General features: G+C 37.7%; 1 protein-coding gene and 1 pseudogene across 1 annotated transcript in view; one reads left to right on the top strand and one right to left on the bottom strand.

The window, feature by feature from the left end:
• The window catches only part of MINAR2 (membrane integral NOTCH2 associated receptor 2), a 35,351-nt gene that overhangs the window by 1,246 nt on the left and 16,467 nt on the right, over positions 1-17,638 (top strand). Inside the window, exon 2 of the mRNA XM_069085422.1 lies at positions 15,436-15,672. Within this exon, the coding sequence (XP_068941523.1) occupies positions 15,436-15,672 (237 nt within the window). The remainder of the gene's footprint in view (positions 1-15,435; positions 15,673-17,638) is intronic.
• LOC138158977 (zinc transporter ZIP1 pseudogene) lies at positions 3,549-4,916 on the bottom strand (annotated as a pseudogene).

Raw genomic sequence — 17,638 nt, 5'->3', positions numbered from 1 at the left:
TGAAAACTCATGTAGCAATTCCAGCTTTTGGAGTGACTTTAATTCCCAGGACAGAATGCAAAAAAAAACACAAAAAAATTTATTTCTCATGAGTGTATCATATATCTTTAGTAGTGTATTTGTGGGCTTTTCATTACTTTTATTATGAGATAATTCAGATTGAAGTATACATTATTAACTATTTCCTCCATCTGCCTTGTATTTAATTTTTGGCATGGTCTACTTTAACAACTGCCTTTCAAAATTTTCTTCAATTTGCTTTTTTACTTTTCTCACAAGCCACCTTTTTATGTTAAACAAATGAAATACTATTTCTCTCTGTTATTCATTCTTGTTTATATCACAAACTGAAATAATCCACACATCCATTCAAGAAACTTTCTTCCTCCTTCATGATGAAATTTATTCTGAGAAAATGTTTCCAATAAATTTTACTACATATATACAAAAAGTTGGTGCAACATTTCCTGCTTTATACTAAGATCTGATTTTTTTTGCTAGCTGGAAGATTATAATAAATGCTTTGTAGAATGGTAGTTCTTGACATTAATAAAAAGGTTACTTACTTTTTAGTCACTTAAGTCTGTAGATATTGTGTTTGGGATTAGTAATTGCAGGGACTGTTTAAAATGTCTGCTTTTGTTTTAATTGAACTCGGCTCAGATAATTATTTTATTCTGAAGAGATGTATTTGGTTATAGAAGTCCCTGATATTAAACATTTAATCTCTCTTGTACAATCAGTAAAAAATTTGCCACTGAAACAATAGCATTTCATAAATTTATAGATTGTGTTGGGCAGGTGTTAAATGTCATCCATCCAGACCCAATTTAAAGTATGAAAACATACTTTATGTGAGGAAACTGAGATTCAGCAAAGTCAAAAGCAAGAGTATGTTCTCAACTAATCTACAATCTCTGAAAGCACAATATGGAATAAAAGAAAGATCAGTGGCCTGGGATTCAGGATATCTGGATTTAAGTTTCAGTTCTAACATCTATCTATCTATCTATCTATCTATCTATCTATCTATCTATCTATCTCTCTCTCTCTCTCTCTCTCTCTCTCTCTCTCTCTCTCTCTCTCTTTCTCTCTCCCTCTCTCCCTTTCTACTTATCATTTAGCTATCTACCTTGCTAGTGGACTGACCTATAGGAACTATTCCTTAGAGTCTTTGTAGATATTTCTTATCTGGATTCAGTTTACGTATGCCACGTTTGGCATAAGGCTGGCATGGTATTATGACCAAGAGCCTCCCAACTAAACAAAAAGAATTTAGGTATTTTACAGATGTGAGCTCCTGAAATACTCTTTTCTTTTTGACTTAGAATGACACGACTGCTTCAAGCCTCCTCCTGAGGCTCATGGAAGTGATTCCTTGTCATCACTAGTGTAAGTTTTTGTGCCGTCTAAGAAGACAGCAGAAGCCTTATGACCCCATAGCACTGGAAGTATGAGTTGCCCCTCCTCACATGTGTTTGGCTATGTCTTTTCTAAGTGTTTTTCTCTCCATATTACCTTAATAGCTGAGTGGAGGATGGACTAGAATAAAGAGAGGGTTGAGACAAGGAGACCAAACAGAAGGCTATTTTAATAGTTTTTAGGGATGAGGTGATGAGGTCCTGTACCAGGTTGTTGGCAGTGTTTGAAGACAGAAAGAAGTATATGAGAGATGTTATGAAAGCATAAACAGACTTGGCAAAGGATTGGATATCTGGGGTCTAAGAGAGTGAGGAATAAAAATTGACAACTGTGTTCATTAAGAGCAAGTCTCAGAATAATCCCACTTTTTCTTGTCCTCATAGTAGGGAACTTCACCATTGATTCAACCTGAAATATCTTTACTTCTCAATTCTTCAATTTACTCATTTCCTGTTGGGAGCCAAAGAGGCCTGTTCCAGTACTCAGATAATTACCTTGATATGAGTGGACCCGAATATCAAAGACCTCTTTGAGATTCGACTTTTCCTCAAGTTAGCTCCTGAGTTCTTTTGATATGGGTTGCACTTAAAAGGATGTTGTTTGAGTTCTGAGATCAATAGGCTATACCCCAAGATTTTAGTTATTGAGAACCAAAATATCTGACTCTGTACTCAGGTATCTTTAGGTGGTCAATTCTAAACATGATGACTTTTGAGGATTGCAGCTTTGGCTTTGAAGTTTGTTCTCAATTGTATCCATTTATGACTGCAGCTGCATTAGCAAGTACCTGCGGCCTAGATCAAAGGTCTTACCCTAAGACTTTAGTCTCCTAGATAACAAATTCTTATCAAATTATCTATTCTGTGCTAGTTCTAGGATACAACAGACTAGGAAATGAATAGAAAACTTGAGTCCCCTTCCTTTGTCTTGTTGCCCTATAAAAACCTTGTCCTAAGAATCAAATGGAGTTTATCCCTTCTTCCTTGAACTACCCACATGGCCTGGTCATTTCTTATTCATGTCTTATTCACGTTGTATCTCTGAATCATGCTAAATGCTGGACACTGAGCAGCCCACAGCAATTTCCCAAGACATGAGTCTCTACCCCACCTCAGCTAGAGAGAAAGTCATATCTTGATCTTGTCATTCACCACTTCCATACTCATAAACTCTGAAATTCCTTTATGATCACAATATGATGTCATTATCCCTCTCCTTATCTTACAAGTCCAAACCCTGTTCTTTAGCCTCATTGTGATCCCCCAATACTTGACCCTTTAGCTCTCTCCCAGGCCTACCCCATTTTATTTACACTCTACACTGTTTTCTGCTCTTGAATCCTTTGCCCCCTTTCTCATTTCTCTGATCTTGCCTGGCTAAGTCTCAGACCTTGATTACTCCTGTCTTTGTTCCTACTCACATGCTACTGAGTAAAGCTGGAGAAAATCATGAAATCATGATTATGACTCAATCCACGACAAAATTATCTTATGTAAAATTTTTTTTATAGGAACACCTTTTATTCTGGAAGCTGATCCCAGAAGCGTCAGTTTAATAAAATAGATTATGCAGAGCACATCTTGGTCCCTCCTGGTCCCCAGGTCCCCATCCCTCCCTCCCCTCCCCTCCCCCCACCTCCTCCAAAAATTCCCCTGGGAGGCGGGCCTCCAGGGCTTCTCTGGTACAAAAAGAGTGTAGGCAGTTCAGCCTTTGATACCTGGGCACCATCACCAGGTTCCATACTCACCCCAAGCCCCAGAGAGGGTGAAAGGTCTGGAAATCGACAGTAGGCAGCACAGTTCCCATTTGGCTGCCTGGCAAGGCCCATTACCAATGTGCTTTGTGAAAAGTGGGGAGGGGAGTATTTGGCACTTTATAGGAGGAATGGAAGTTCAGCTGAGGGCAAGGAATTTGGCTTGTAGATGTTGTCAGTCATCGTGCCCTTAAAAAAAGTGAACCTTGAGAAGGCCAGGAGAAGAAAAAATGGGCTTCTCCAGGAGAGTACAGGAACGGGATAGAATCAATACCCCTAGGGGCTCCAGGTTTCTTTTCCTCTCTCATCTCTCTGAGGGCCCTACCCTTAGTGTCACAGTCCTTGTCTTCTATCACCTGTTCATATGTCCCTTTGTCTTGTCTAGTGTTTTTCTAGTTTTCTTCTCCCCTTTTCACCTCCCCCCACATTCCTGGGGAGTTTTATCTTTGTTCTTTGTCTCCTGTTCCACAGGTCATTCTCTGGGGTCCTGTCTGTAATACCCACCAATCCACTCCACCCCTCTCCCCCATCGATGCACTTTCGTCTCCCAAGGTCCCCATCCCTCAGAGGTCATTTAAACACGAATAAAAAGCAGACCAGTGAGCAGTGCAAAACTAGCCAGAAGTAGGATGACCTTGAGGATCCTCTGCTCAGAAGCAGCCAGTTCCTGGGGCAAGATCTCCAGGAACGTGATATAAAGGAAGGCTTCTGCTGCCATGCCTTCTAGCACTGATTGTGCCAGTTGATGCAGAGGCCCTGCTGACTCTGCTAGTGCAACCCCCAGCCCGATACCCAATGGTGTCATGCAGGAGAAGAGGACTCCACAAATGGCCACCACTCCACCACGCAGCCAGCTTTGCAGTAGCCATAAGGGCAGACCAACAGCTAGTACCCCCTTGTGCAAGAGCAGCGCCAAATAGCTCCATGGCCCAGCCTCACTCCCGCTGCAGCCCCACAGCAAGCCCTTCAAATACTGAGTGCAGGGAAAGAGAGAAGACCAGGACACAGGCCCTCAAGGCTGAAGGGGTAGGAGAAGTCCCATCAGCCACAGGTCCATCATGCCAGTGGGGAGGTGCACTGCCGGGTGTGCCCAGGAGTGCTCGAGTTTCCTCCCTTGGAAGTGGCCCTGACTGCTCTTTGTAGGCTAGCACAATTTGCTCCATCACCAGAATGAGAAAAAAACCCATGGTGAGAATGCACTCCTGCAGTGGAAACTGAAGTGTGATTCTGAGGGCACTCAGGGCCTCATCTATAGCAGCCAGAGAGTCTGGAAGCAAATCCAAGAGACAGGTGGCCAGAAAAATACCACCAGCAAAGCAGCTCACCAGGCTCAGGATTTTCTTTCCGGAGGTTGAGGCCTCAGAGTTGGCACTGGGATGTCAAAGCATGCAGATGGGCACTAGGCTGCAAAATAGGGTAAGCAACAGCAGCTCCACCAGGCACCCATCTTTACCTCCAGCCCCACAGGCACTGCAGGTACAGCTTCTGGGAGCCATACCAGCCATTCTGGCTCTTCCCAGGGCACTATGGTGGCGGTAGCTTGGAGGGCACGGGGTGTCTAAGTTTCCTGTCCACACCTGTGAAATTCTTTGATCTCACAGGGGCCTCACTACATTGCATCTGCCAAAATTATCTTATGAAATCTCAACTGCCGTCATGGCAGTAAGAAAATTTTTTTATAAATCCCTAATTGTCTCACTATCCTGCTCACCATAGCAGCTTTTCCAAACCCACTCAACATTCCTCAACTTTTCACGGCACCCCCCTTCCCTTGCCCTCTCGTCTGATGACCTTATCACAAAATTCACTAAAAAATTTCACAGACACAGTCATCCACCTGTATCAGTCTTTTAATTATACTCCCTTTGAGCAGCTCATGGCATTTCCTTCAAAAGGAATTAATGACAATAATTGACTTACTGAATTGAAAATGCAGAATAACATCAAACTGTAGTCCCTAGAGATTTTTCCTCAAATAGAAAATTTCACTTATCATAGCTTAGAGATATATACAATTATTATTTTTTCATGTTGTTGTAATAAAGTTAATAATGAAGAGTTTACCAGACCTTTCAAAAAAAAAATTCACTCAAGGGGTGGCTAGGTGGCACAGCGAGTAGAGTGCTGGCCCTGAAGTCAGGAGGACCTGAGTTCGGATTTGGCCTCAGATACTTAACACACACAACCAAAAAACCTAGCCATGTGACCTTGGGCAAGTTACTTAAACCCAATTGCCCTCCAAAAAGCAAAAAAAAAAAAAAATTCACTCAAAATACTTTTTTTGTTTTTTGAGTGTAAACTCATTCTGGTGTAAAAATCAATCCTTTCAAATTTATAGATTTTTACATTCTAGAATTTCATATAGAGAGTGAATATATGATAACTCAAAACCTAGAATAACACTGGCTACTTTGAGGGATAATTTAATAATTTTCATAATCACAAATCATCATAAAATCACTTCTATACTATAAACAAACTTATAAATTCCCCCTCCAGTTTGATAGTGAATGTTTTTTATATAAGAGAGGATCCCATTTTCTCAGTAAACCAATTCATTATTTTAGAATTTCACAATATTTAGCAAGCTTTTTCACAGAGCCAACAACATTTTGTGACCTTGCCCAAGCAGAAGGTTCCAAGGAACCTGAGAATTTTACAGAGGAGATTTTACAAGGTTTTTTTTTGTACTTTTCCCATACAGTAAGTAATTATTATTCTTTCCTTTTAAAATATACCCAATTAAATACTCAGTAGGTTGTAAAATTATGATATTAGCCTCTAATAAATATTTTTACTGTATCCAGATCAAAGGGAGTTGAGATGTAAGGATATAATTGAATCATCTTCTTAATAGCATTTTTTACACAATGGTTTCCCAAATTCACAATACAAAAAAAAAATCTTTAGAAACACAATAGTAATATACACAATATCATGTATTTAAAACATGAAACAAAACTTATTGTCAGCAACATCAGTTCAGTTGAACATATCCCTTAATTATCTTACATTGAAAATAACTTTATTCATTATATCCCTTTTGGCATTCTGTATTGATTGCATTTAAGACCAATATAAAGTAATTTTGATACAATTATACTTTTAACCACACTAATTTTTTCAGATTCTAAACATATTGATTAATAGCAAATAAAGGATCAGAAAACACAATTATCTTAACAGGAGAACATATCTTACTTAAAATAAGACTAGAATACATTCAATCACATGATCAATACATGTCTATATGTACAAATGGCTTCAAATAGATTCTCAATTTTCTCAAGGGTCATTTACTGCTACTAGCATTTCAATGTATAGGGCCTGCTACTTTCAGTTAATTTGCCAAAGATTTAAAGTGGTAGGCGTGTATTCTTTCCCCTTTTATGGTCCAAAGTGATTTTATATTTTTCACAAGATGAAAATATACCCTCCTAATGGTCCTTCAAGGGCATATAGACTAGTATCCTCAAATAATTCCATGTTGTACATGTATTTCTATATTTTTAATTTCATAAAAAACAAGCACATAATGTTTCTTATATTCTTCTTATCTCAATTAGATGAATAACCTTCCTCAAACCTTTCTTTCTAAAACTCCAAACCCTTTACATTCAAATCCTCCTTAGTGCAAACAGGCTGTAAGTTCAACTTTTTAACCATTTTCTTCTCATCCCTACTTGCTTAAACTTTCTCTCACCCTTTTTTTTTGAGTTAAACTTTTTATTTACTATTACAAAAAATATTTAGTCAAACAGACCAAAGCCCATGTCATCATTGGACTCCTAAGATTCTTCTTTTTTTTCTTCCTCTTTTTTCTTCTCCTCAGCTGGGGCAGCTGTGCTAGCAGGAGCAGCCCCTCCAGCAGGGGCAGCACCACCAGCTGCTGGGGCAGGTCCACCAACTCCTACATTGCAGATGAGACTTGCAATGTTTACATTGGACAGGGCCTTGGCAAATAATCCAGGCCAGAATGGTTCAACATTTACACCTGCTGCTTTAATGAGGACATTGATTTTATCCTCCATGGCTGCAACCTCATCGTAGGGAAAAATGAGGGCAGAGTAGACGCAGGTAAGCTCGGAGATGGCCATTTTAAGATGGATGAGGAGAGGCTAGTTTGTAGTGGTGCTAGTTGCTGGCTGAAGTGAAGGTTCACCCCAATGTGGCCTTAGCTTCCAAAGAAGAACCAAGTACTTACAGACAACCAAAGAGAAAGCTCTCCCTTTTTTTTAATATCTCTTCAGTGAACTTTGATTAAAGCCCTTCAAAATAGGACTTTGTTTCCTTTTCATATTCTAAGCCCACACTTTTCTTACTTTCTTATACTTGGTCAATTCCTCTAGTCCTTATTTTCCAACCATATCTCAGACTATATCTAGAACTTATCTTCACTTCATTTGAATTTTTCCTTTATGCTTAAGCACAACACCCTTTTAAAAATTACACAACAATTAACTGGAGTACTTTTTTTTTTTTTGAGGGCTCTTTAGAGTTTACAAATTCATGGTCCATTCCAAAACCTTTTGGTGACTGTTTCTAGTTTACCTAAACAGTTTCAGTTCAGTCTTTTTTTCTTTTTCAGTCATACCCAACTCTTTGTGATTCCATTTGGAGTTTTCTTGACAAAGATACTGGAGTCATTTGCCATTTCCTTCTCCAACTCATTTTGCAGATGAGGGAACTGAGGCAAACAGGGTTAGGGGACTTGCCCAAGGTCACATAGTTATTAAGTGTCTGAGGCCAGATTTGAACTCAGAAAGATGAGTCTTTCTGACTCCAGGTCTGGCATTCTATCCACTGTGCCACTCCACTCACTGCCCTACCTAAACAGTAACATTTTGTTATTCCAAGGAAGAAAATACAGTGGTAACATAAAACATTTTCCCAAATTAAATTTTGCTTATATTCAAGTTGTTCCCTGATTTAAACAAGCTTCTGTCTTCTTAAGTATCAGATAAATTCTAACTGCAAATCTACTTTTTTTCATGATACTTTCTTTTTTTAAAATAAATTAATTTATTTAATTTTAGTTTACAACATTCAGTTTCACAAGCTTTTGAGTTCAAAATTTTCTCTTCCTCCCTCTTCTCTCCCCTCCCCCCAAGACGGCATGCAATCCAATATAGATTCTATATATACCTTCACATTAAACATATTTTCACTTTATTCATGTTGTAAAGAAGAATTATAACCAATGGAATGAACCATGAGAAAGAAGAAACAAAACAAACAAAAAAAGAGAGCAAATAGTTTGTTTCAATCTGCATTCAGGCTCTATAATTCTTTCTCTGGATACAGATAGCTTTTTCCAACATGAGTCTTTTGGAGTTGTCTTGGAACCTTGTATCACTGAGAGGAGCCAAATCTATCAAAATTAGTCATCACAGATACAATGTGTCTGTAATTGTGTAAAACAGTATCCTGATTTTGCTCCCCTCACTCAGCATCGGTTCATGTAAGTCTTCCCAGGTTATTCTGAAGTCCATATGCTCATCATTTCTTATAGCATATTAGTATTCCATTACATCCATATGCCACAATTTGTTCAGCCATTCCCCAATTGTTGGGTATCCCCTTGATTTCCAATTCTTTATCACCACAAAAAGAGCTGCTATGAATATTTTTGCACATATGGGTCCTTTTCCCATTTGTATGATCTCTTTGGTATATAGTCTTAGAAGTGGTATTGTGTCAAAGGGTATGCATATTTTTTTATAGTCCTTTGGATATAGTTCCAAGTTGCTCTCCAGAATGGTTATATCAGTTCACAACTCCACCAATAATGTATTAGTGTTCCAATTTTCCCACATCTTCTCCAGCATTGATCATTTTCCTGTTTTGTCATGTTAGCCAGTCTGACAGGTGAGATGTGGTACCTCAGAGTTGTTTTGATTTGCATTTATCTAATCAATAGTGATTTAGAGCATTTTTATATGATTATAGATACTTTTCATTTCTTCCTCTGGAAACTGCCTGTTCATATCCTTTGATTTATTGATAGTTGTTTATTTGATTTATGATAATACTTCCAAAATAGTTTCAGTTCCTTTACTCCCCTCTTTAGTGAGTGAAAAAGCCTTCTTCTCTTGCATTAAAACAATAAATCTGTCACTCTCCAAGGAAAGAGTGTTAAAAAGTCCAGGTGCTGTTTCCATATAACTTTCATAAAATTTTATTCTTATTTTTCCTTAAAACAAATTCTACAGAGTGGTACCTCAAAACTCACTAAGATATTTCAGCATTTATTAAAAAAAATTCAAACATTTTAGAAATTTACAGTAGAGAAATTACATTTCACTCACAAATTTAGTCTCTAATTAGTTTATAATTCCAAAAATTTCTGCAGACTGGGAAAAAGATTTCCTTCCTTCTTATCTGTCTTGCCCATCTCTTCAATTTGACTAGTTAGAAATGAAGAAAAAGAGACTTTCTTTTTGAAGACTTCGAAAGTTCTGCAGAAAACTTTTATATATCTTTTATTACCTTTTCACTTTGGCTAATTTGACGACAGAAAATGTCAGTCAAATTTACCAAGACATGAAACAATGATAACAACTTATTAAACATTACACAAATGCAAACACTTATGTAGAAACAAACACAAGATAGATACATGAAGAATTTCCTGGCAAAGTCTTTTCCAATTAATCCAGAGAAACTAGTTTCCAACCCAGAACCAAACCAAACCAAACCAGACCAAATCACCTGATTGATCAGATTGGGTGTGTGTGTGTGTGTGTGTGTGTGTGTGTGTGTGTGTGTGTGTGTGTGTAATGTTAATGGGATCTTCCCCTCCCATTAATAGAGCCTATTAAGGGAACTTTGCTTAGTGGGAAAGCTTTCACACTTTTTGCTAATTTCTAATTAGTCACTGGATTACAAGCATTGTAATGCTTCTGACTCTGAGAAGTGTTTATATACTCTGAGTTGGTATTTTGCTTTGGGGCCTCACTTATGAGAAAGATCTTGTGATACCTGATTGGGATTCTGAGTGGCTATATTTTCAGAGCTCCCTGACTGCTCAGATGTAAAGACTCTCTTGATCCAGGGATGTATGTAAAGTATATAGGAAAATTGCTTTGATTCAGGCAGTCAGACCCCTCTCTGTTAGTCTTTTTTTCTCTGCTTGTATTTTTTCTGTTTGTATTTTCTCTGAAGGTCAGGGTGCTGACTTTTCCCATGAACTAGTGAATGTAATTAAAAAAAAAGATTGTTGACCCCTTAAACAGCTATCTTTCCTAGTAAAGTAGATCTAAGAACCTGTACTTGCAGTCTTCCTGGGTATGCCAGTATGGTTGCCTCTACAGTAGGGGAGATTGACATTCATGGAACAAGGGGGCATGACTGATCCTCACCCAGCTGATTACAAATATCAGGTTCCTGCTGGAATTCCAAGGGCTATTCATCCAGGAATTCCACCACCTTTCACCATTTATTTGGTAAAATTGTCAGTGCCAGAACAAACCAAAATCAAGCCCAAACCTAAATCTAGCTGTCTAGCTAGAGCACAACAGCAAGCCATTTCATAACTACTCTTATAAGTCCACAGTCATTGAATCTAGAAATAAATAGATCCTATAGACAAGAACCTAGGTTATATGTAGCTCTAGAAATGTGAGCTATAATAATATAATAAGAAAAAGCAATAAAAAATAAGCCTAGACCAAAAGGAAACAAAACTCTCATATTTACAGATCATGTAGACTCTGTATACAAATTTTTTTTGATAGGGTAAATGCAGGAATTTATTTTCCTTGACTATATATACTGACAAGATTTTGGGGGGGGAGAGGGTGGAGGGTGAAAAAATTAATTTTTGTTCACTCAAAAAATAAAAGTTTAAGAAAATAAGTCCACAGAAATCATCAACATTGATTTATATTAATGAGAAACTCCAGCAGGAAGAGTAAAAGGGAAATTTTGCATTTAAAAGGAAAAATTGTAATTAATTACATTTATATATAGGATATATATATAGAGAGAGAATATATAGAATATATTAAATATTTAGAAGTGTACAAAGACTCACAAGAACTATATGAATACAACTATAAAATATTCTTTGTAGCAATAAAGACAGGACTAAATAATTGGAGAAATACCAATTGCTCCTGGTATTTTGCCAAGATTATGCCAATATAATAAATATGGTAATATTTATTCAGTCCCATAGAAGTCCAACCACTAAAGTATTACTTTATGGAGTTAGAAAAAAAAAACATGGCAGTGCATAGGCAGAAACTCAGCTGAACTCTTCCATTAGTCCCCTCCAAACAATTTAAAAATAATATCTCAAATTGAATTTGGGAGTGGCAGAGCCAACAAAAGATTGGGGTGAGACATTTTTCCAGCTCAACAACTTAGGAGGTTAGCAGGAAAGGTCTATCAGGTCACTGTGGTATCAGCAACAGACCTTGGAAGCCGCTACTACAGAGGCAGCTGCAGCTTTGGGAACTGAGCTCACAGGTGGCAAGGGGGTCAGACAATGGGGAAGAAAGAGATTACAGGGGACCCTTTGCTGGCAATGGGTGTGGAACCCTGTTTGCATTGCCCATATGCAGTTTTGGGTTACAGTTCCAGGGTGAAGAAGGGCACTAGCTTTTGCTGCTGCAGTGGTGCAGGAGTTCAGGGTCCTAGGTCATTGTTCCAGGGCCAAAAGAATCATTAGCTCTAATGGCTGCAAGAGAACAAGGTCCTTTTCTGGGTAAAGATCAGAGTACAGTACAGGAGAGCTTGACCATATCTTCCCTTGGATCATACCAACTAGAAAGCACCAAAAACTTACAGACCCCTAGAACTAGCTCTGAAAACAATAGCAAGAAAAATCTGAAAGTTGGGACAGTGCCCCTCCATTTCAGGAACAGAGCCCAAATTTACCATAAAGTTAAAATGGTAAGATAAGTAGGAAAAGGAGGAAGGAAAAGGAATAATGAGGAAAAATATAAAAAAAAGAAGTGTGAGTTGACTATGGTAAAATAATTTTTAAAAAAAATGAAGAAGTGAGAAAGAGGGATGCACTGGGAGAAGAGGGAAGGGAGAGATAAAATGAGAACATTATCTCACATAAAAGGGGCACAAGGAAGAGTTCTTACAATGGAGGGGGAAATGGTGGAATGGTGGTGGTAAGTGGTGGCCAATACTTGTACCTTACTCTTGTCAAGAATTACTTATACACTCAATTGGGTATAGAAATCTATTTCATCCAACAGGGAAGTAGAGGGGAAACAGATAAAGAAGCAAGGGGAGGAGGGGGGAAAGTGATAGAAGTTAGGGAAGATCAAAGGAGGCAGGGGTCAGAAGCAAAGCAAACTTTAGAAGAGGAACAGGGCAAAAAGAGAGAGAAGGATAAACATAGAAAACATAGGAAGGAGGGAAACATACAATAATTATAACTGTAAATATGAATGGGATGAATTCACCCAACAACAGAAGTAGAGAGCAGAATGTATTGGAAACCAGAATCCAGCAATATGTTGTTTACAAGAAACACACTTGAAACAGAGAAACATACAGAGTGAAAATTAAGTGCTGGAAAAGAATCTATTATGCTTCAGTCTAGGTAAAAAAAAAAATCAATGAAGTAAGCAGAACAAGGAGAACATTATGCACAATAAGTGCAACATGCTATGATGATCAGTTGTGAATCACTTAGCTATTCTGATCAATACAATGACACAAGACAATCTGAAGGGCTCATGATGAAAGAGTGCCTCATATAGTTGTTGTGAGAATCCAGTGAGATAACATTTATGTCTAGTGTGTAGTAGATACTATATAAATGCTTAGGTTAAGAATATTAAAAGAAATAATGAAAAAAGAGGGAAGGGGAAGCCTGATACCACTGGATCTCAAACTATACTAAAAAAACAGCATCAATGGAAGAGATTAAATACAAAACAAAACAAATAGCAGAGTATTTGATAAATAGAAAGAACCTGTCTCCTGGGTTAAGAACTCATTTTTTCAACAAAACTTACTGAGAAAACTGAAAGACAGTCTGGCAGAAGTTAGGTATAGATCAACATCTTATACCAGATGAATACATTATTTAGAAATGAAGGATCACATCAAAAATATATTAGAAGAGCAATAAGAAAATATCTTTAAAAACATGGATCCAGGAAGAATTAAAAACCAAATGAGGGACAGAGAAGGCCACAGAAGATAAAATGAGCATTTTAAATTACATAATATTAAAAGTTTTTGCATGTGCAAATCTAATGTAATTAGAAGGAAAATTGTTAACTGAGGAAAAATATTTGCATTAATTTTCTCAGATAAATGTCTCATGTGCAAATAATGTATTCAAATTTGAAAGAACAAGATCCATTCTATAAGAAATAGTCAAAAATTATGAATAGGCAATTTTAAAAGAAAGAAAAATGTAAGCTATCAAGTATATGAAGAAAATTTTAAATGACTAATTATTAAAGAAATGCAAATGAAAGCAGCTGTGAGGTTATATTTGACAGCCATCAGACTGACTAAGGTTACCAAAAAAAAAAAAAAGAACAAAGACAGATGTTGGATGTTGAGCTGTAGGGAAAGTAGGCACATTAATGTACTATTGGGGGAGCTGTGAATTTATCCAGCTGTTGTGAAAAGTAATTTGGAGTCATGCCCCAAAAGTAACTAAACTGTGCATACTCTTTGACCCAGTGATATCATTACTGGACCTTGTGAGAAATTAATTATTCCTCTCATATTTAATTACTGGGTCCCAAAGTCCACACTGCACTGACCTCTCACTTTGTCCTTAGCATCTATGTGTTGATAATTCTAGAAACTGCCACAGCTGCTGGTGATCTGGAGTCCCTCCAGCAGGTGGTTGGTCAAGCCCACCCTGGGGCTAAAACCTCTGGTTCACGTGGGTTGGGGTAGGCTCCCAGAGCTCTGCACTGGCCAATTCCTGCCAGCCTGCTGGGCTGTCCTCAGTGGGAGGTTAGCTTCTCTGTGTCATTTTGTGGGTTCTGTAGATTCAAAGTTTGTTCAGAGTCCCCTTTTACATGGATTGGAGGTGGTAGGAGCTGGAGCCCATGGAGGTGCTGTTTCTACTCTGCCATCTTGACTCTGCCCCCCCACAATAACATTTCTTTTTTTTTTTTTTTAAAGCAATCAGGGTTAAGTAACTTGCTCAAGGTTACATGGCCAGTTATTTCTGGGTGTGGTGCTGAGTATCTGAGCCCAGATTTGATCCAGGTCATCCCAACACTGGAGCCGGTGCTCTTACTCGCTGAGCTACCTGGCTGCCCCAACACAATAACATTTCTAAGAATTTTTTAAATGTACTTGTAGAGCTACAACTTTCATTATTTTTCCTTAGAATAATAGCTATTCTTCAAAATAATAGATTTAAAAAGAACAAAAATGAGTGCAGAATTGTGTATGGCATGAAGTCCAGCAAATGGCAGAACTAAAAGGGGGGAAAACTAGTTATATTGAGATTCATATCATCAAATTCTGATGCTCTGAATTAGATTAATAGTAGTAGAAATACAGTGTGATCACTATCAAAAAATGAAATCATATAAAAATTATCTCTGTACTGAGTAATTCACAAAATCTCACTGAATGAGGAAGGAACTTTAAAAAGTTTATCTATTCATCAACCTTTCTTGTCCCCACAAAGTGTTACCATCTCAGATTCCATGGCCTTCTTGAGGAGGGCACTTGAGGGTTCAACGTTAATAAATCACTTTTACCTTTCCTAGTAACATTATCCAGGTCTCACCTGTTAAGCATCTTTTAGGTATGTCACAACTACAGAATGAGAAAGAAACTCAAGCTGTCCAGTTGTTTCATTAATGTCTCACTCTTTGGGACCCCATTTGGAGTTTTCTTGACAAAGATACTAGAGGGGTTTGCCATCTGTCTCCTTCTCTAGTTCATTTTCCAGATGAGGAGCCAAGGGAAACAGGGTTAAGTGACTTGCCTAAGGTCACATAGCTAGTAAGTGTCTGAGGCCAGATTTAAACTCACTTAGATGTCTTCCTGACTCTAGGTGCTATCCACTGGGCATCCTGGTTGCCCAGACTCAAGTTACATAGTGTCAAATGGCAAGGTCAGGCTAGAAGCTAACATTTCCATTTCTTTTTTTTTCTCTAACTTAAGATAACATCTTGTTTTTCAGGTATCATCCACAATTCCTAGGTTAAAACTTTAGCCAACATTTTACCCTCTAAGTGAAAAAGTAATAGCATTGAAGTGAACTAATAAACAAATTATAAAAGTTTTCTCCCTTAAATCTTTCACAGAGAGAAAAGAGAAATGTTGCTGACCAGGGTGGTGGCAAATCAAGTGTGAAAGACCCAATGATTATCAATTGCATTCTGGGTGAACAAACTATCTCTACTTTCAAATTGAAGAATAATCCTTTGTATGGGGACATAAGGCTAGAAGAGGCCATGGAAGAAAGAAAACAAAGCCCTTCTTGGACCGTCCAAGACTATGATAAGCATTCTCTGCAGTCCAATCTCTCTGGCTATTTGAAGGTACTGGGTTAATTGATAAAATTCATCTTCTGAAGTGTATGTGGAGTAAGCAGTTAATATCTCAGATATCAAAGGAAGACTTAAAATGCCATTGGGGTTACACTAATTTTTTGAAAAGTGGGAGTCTGAGACCCCCTTCAATTAAATAGAAGCAGATTTTCTTTTTGTGGTATCTTAGGTTTTTGTTTCTCTTTCTTCATACAAGCCTTTTTGCTTGTTTTCTATTTCACAACCAATTTCAAATGGTGCAGAGAAAAACAAAGATAGACTTGGCACAGAAATCTGTTATATTTGTGGTTGAAATAAAAAGATTTCTAGGGGAGAGGGTGAAGGTTGGAATTAGTGAGAGAAATTAAGAAATTGTGTTAAATGTTGTTATTCATTCATATCCTGCGCTTCATGACCCCATTTGGCATTTTCTTGGCAAAGATACAGGAATGGTTTGCCATTTCCTTGTCCAGCTCACATTACAGGTAAGGAACTGAGGCAAACAGTGTTAGGTGACTTGCCCAGGGTCACATAGCCAGTAAGTGTCTGCAGTCAGGTTTGACCTCAGAAAGATGAATCTTACTGACTCCAGGTCTGGTTCTCTATCCACTGTGCCACTATAATCCTTCATTACTATGAAAACAATAACTGATAATTTATCAGATGGTTACATTAGAAACCCAATGATCAGCTTAAGGTGGAAAACTTATACCAGAATTAGCACTTTGTGTCATAATGGCAGCAATGACTAAAAAAGTAATTTGAACAAAGGAAAAGTACATAATAAACTTCCAGATTTTTTTTTTGGCCTATATTAAACTCAATACCTGGGGTGCTCTCCTTTCTCATCTCCATCACTTATAATGCCTTGCTCTATTCAAGGTTAAGCTAAAGCTTAAAAGTAGTGCAATGGATAGAACTCTGTACCTGGAGGAAGGAAGACCTAAATTCAAATCTAGTCTTAGACACTTACTAGCTTTGTGACCCCAGTAGGTAACCTTGACCTCTGTCTGCCACTATTTCTTCAGTCATAAAATGTAACAATAGCATCTATAGGATATATCCTGGGGTCGTCGTGCAGATAGAATGAAATAATACTTTTAAACACTTTGTAAATGCTTATTATTATTAACCTACCATAAAAAGTCTTTTTGTATCCCATCAATTGTTAAAACTTTCCTATCACCCATGAAATTATTTTGTTTTTATTTTTTATATGTACTTGGAGGTTTGACAGGGGAAGCACAAAGCTGTCCTTCTTGATTCTAGTCAACCACAGGTATCAACTCAATGTTTGGGTACTTTGAAGATGATGAAACACCAATCTGATTCTGGTTATATATACTAGCACTGAACTACTCTTGTCCTTTGAAATTATGAAGCAATCCCCTTCTTGACCACTAAGCAGGAAGAGGAGAAGGAAGGACTCAGTAATCATAGTTACTTTCCTTTTACATTGTAGGGACTACTCCAGAAATCCTCAGCACTCTCCAACTTTTCTTATCTTTATTAAAGTCATGTACTGTACTAGTCACCCAAGTTTGTAACCCTGGGGTCATTTTAAAATTCTCCTTTTCATAGCTTTCTTATTTTTTCTTTTTTTTTTTCATTTTTTAAATGCTTCATTAACTTCTGATTTATATCATTCATTTCCACCAGATTTTGAGTTACAAATTTTCTCCCTGATTTTCCCCTACCCACAGCCCCCAAATAGCAGTCCCACAGGATATCCCCTCCTCCAATCTGCTCTCTCCCATATTTTTTCCCATACTCCTTTTGACTTTTCCAGTAGGGCTTGGTGGATCTCTATGCCCCAGTGCCTGTATATCCCATTTCCCAATTACATGAAAAATAGTATTAATAACAGTATATATATTTAAACATTTGATTTTAAAACTTTGAATTCCAGATTCATTCCCTTCCTCCCTTGTCACCCACCCTTACTGGGAATATAAGCAGTTCAGTATAGGTTGTACAT

This window comes from Petaurus breviceps, unplaced genomic scaffold, assembly GCF_028583685.1.
Source record: "Petaurus breviceps papuanus isolate PSGF00001 unplaced genomic scaffold, PetGlider_PUasm1.0 175, whole genome shotgun sequence".
Taxonomy (NCBI): domain Eukaryota; kingdom Metazoa; phylum Chordata; class Mammalia; order Diprotodontia; family Petauridae; genus Petaurus; species Petaurus breviceps.
This window is presented reverse-complemented; position numbering and strand designations above follow the sequence as displayed.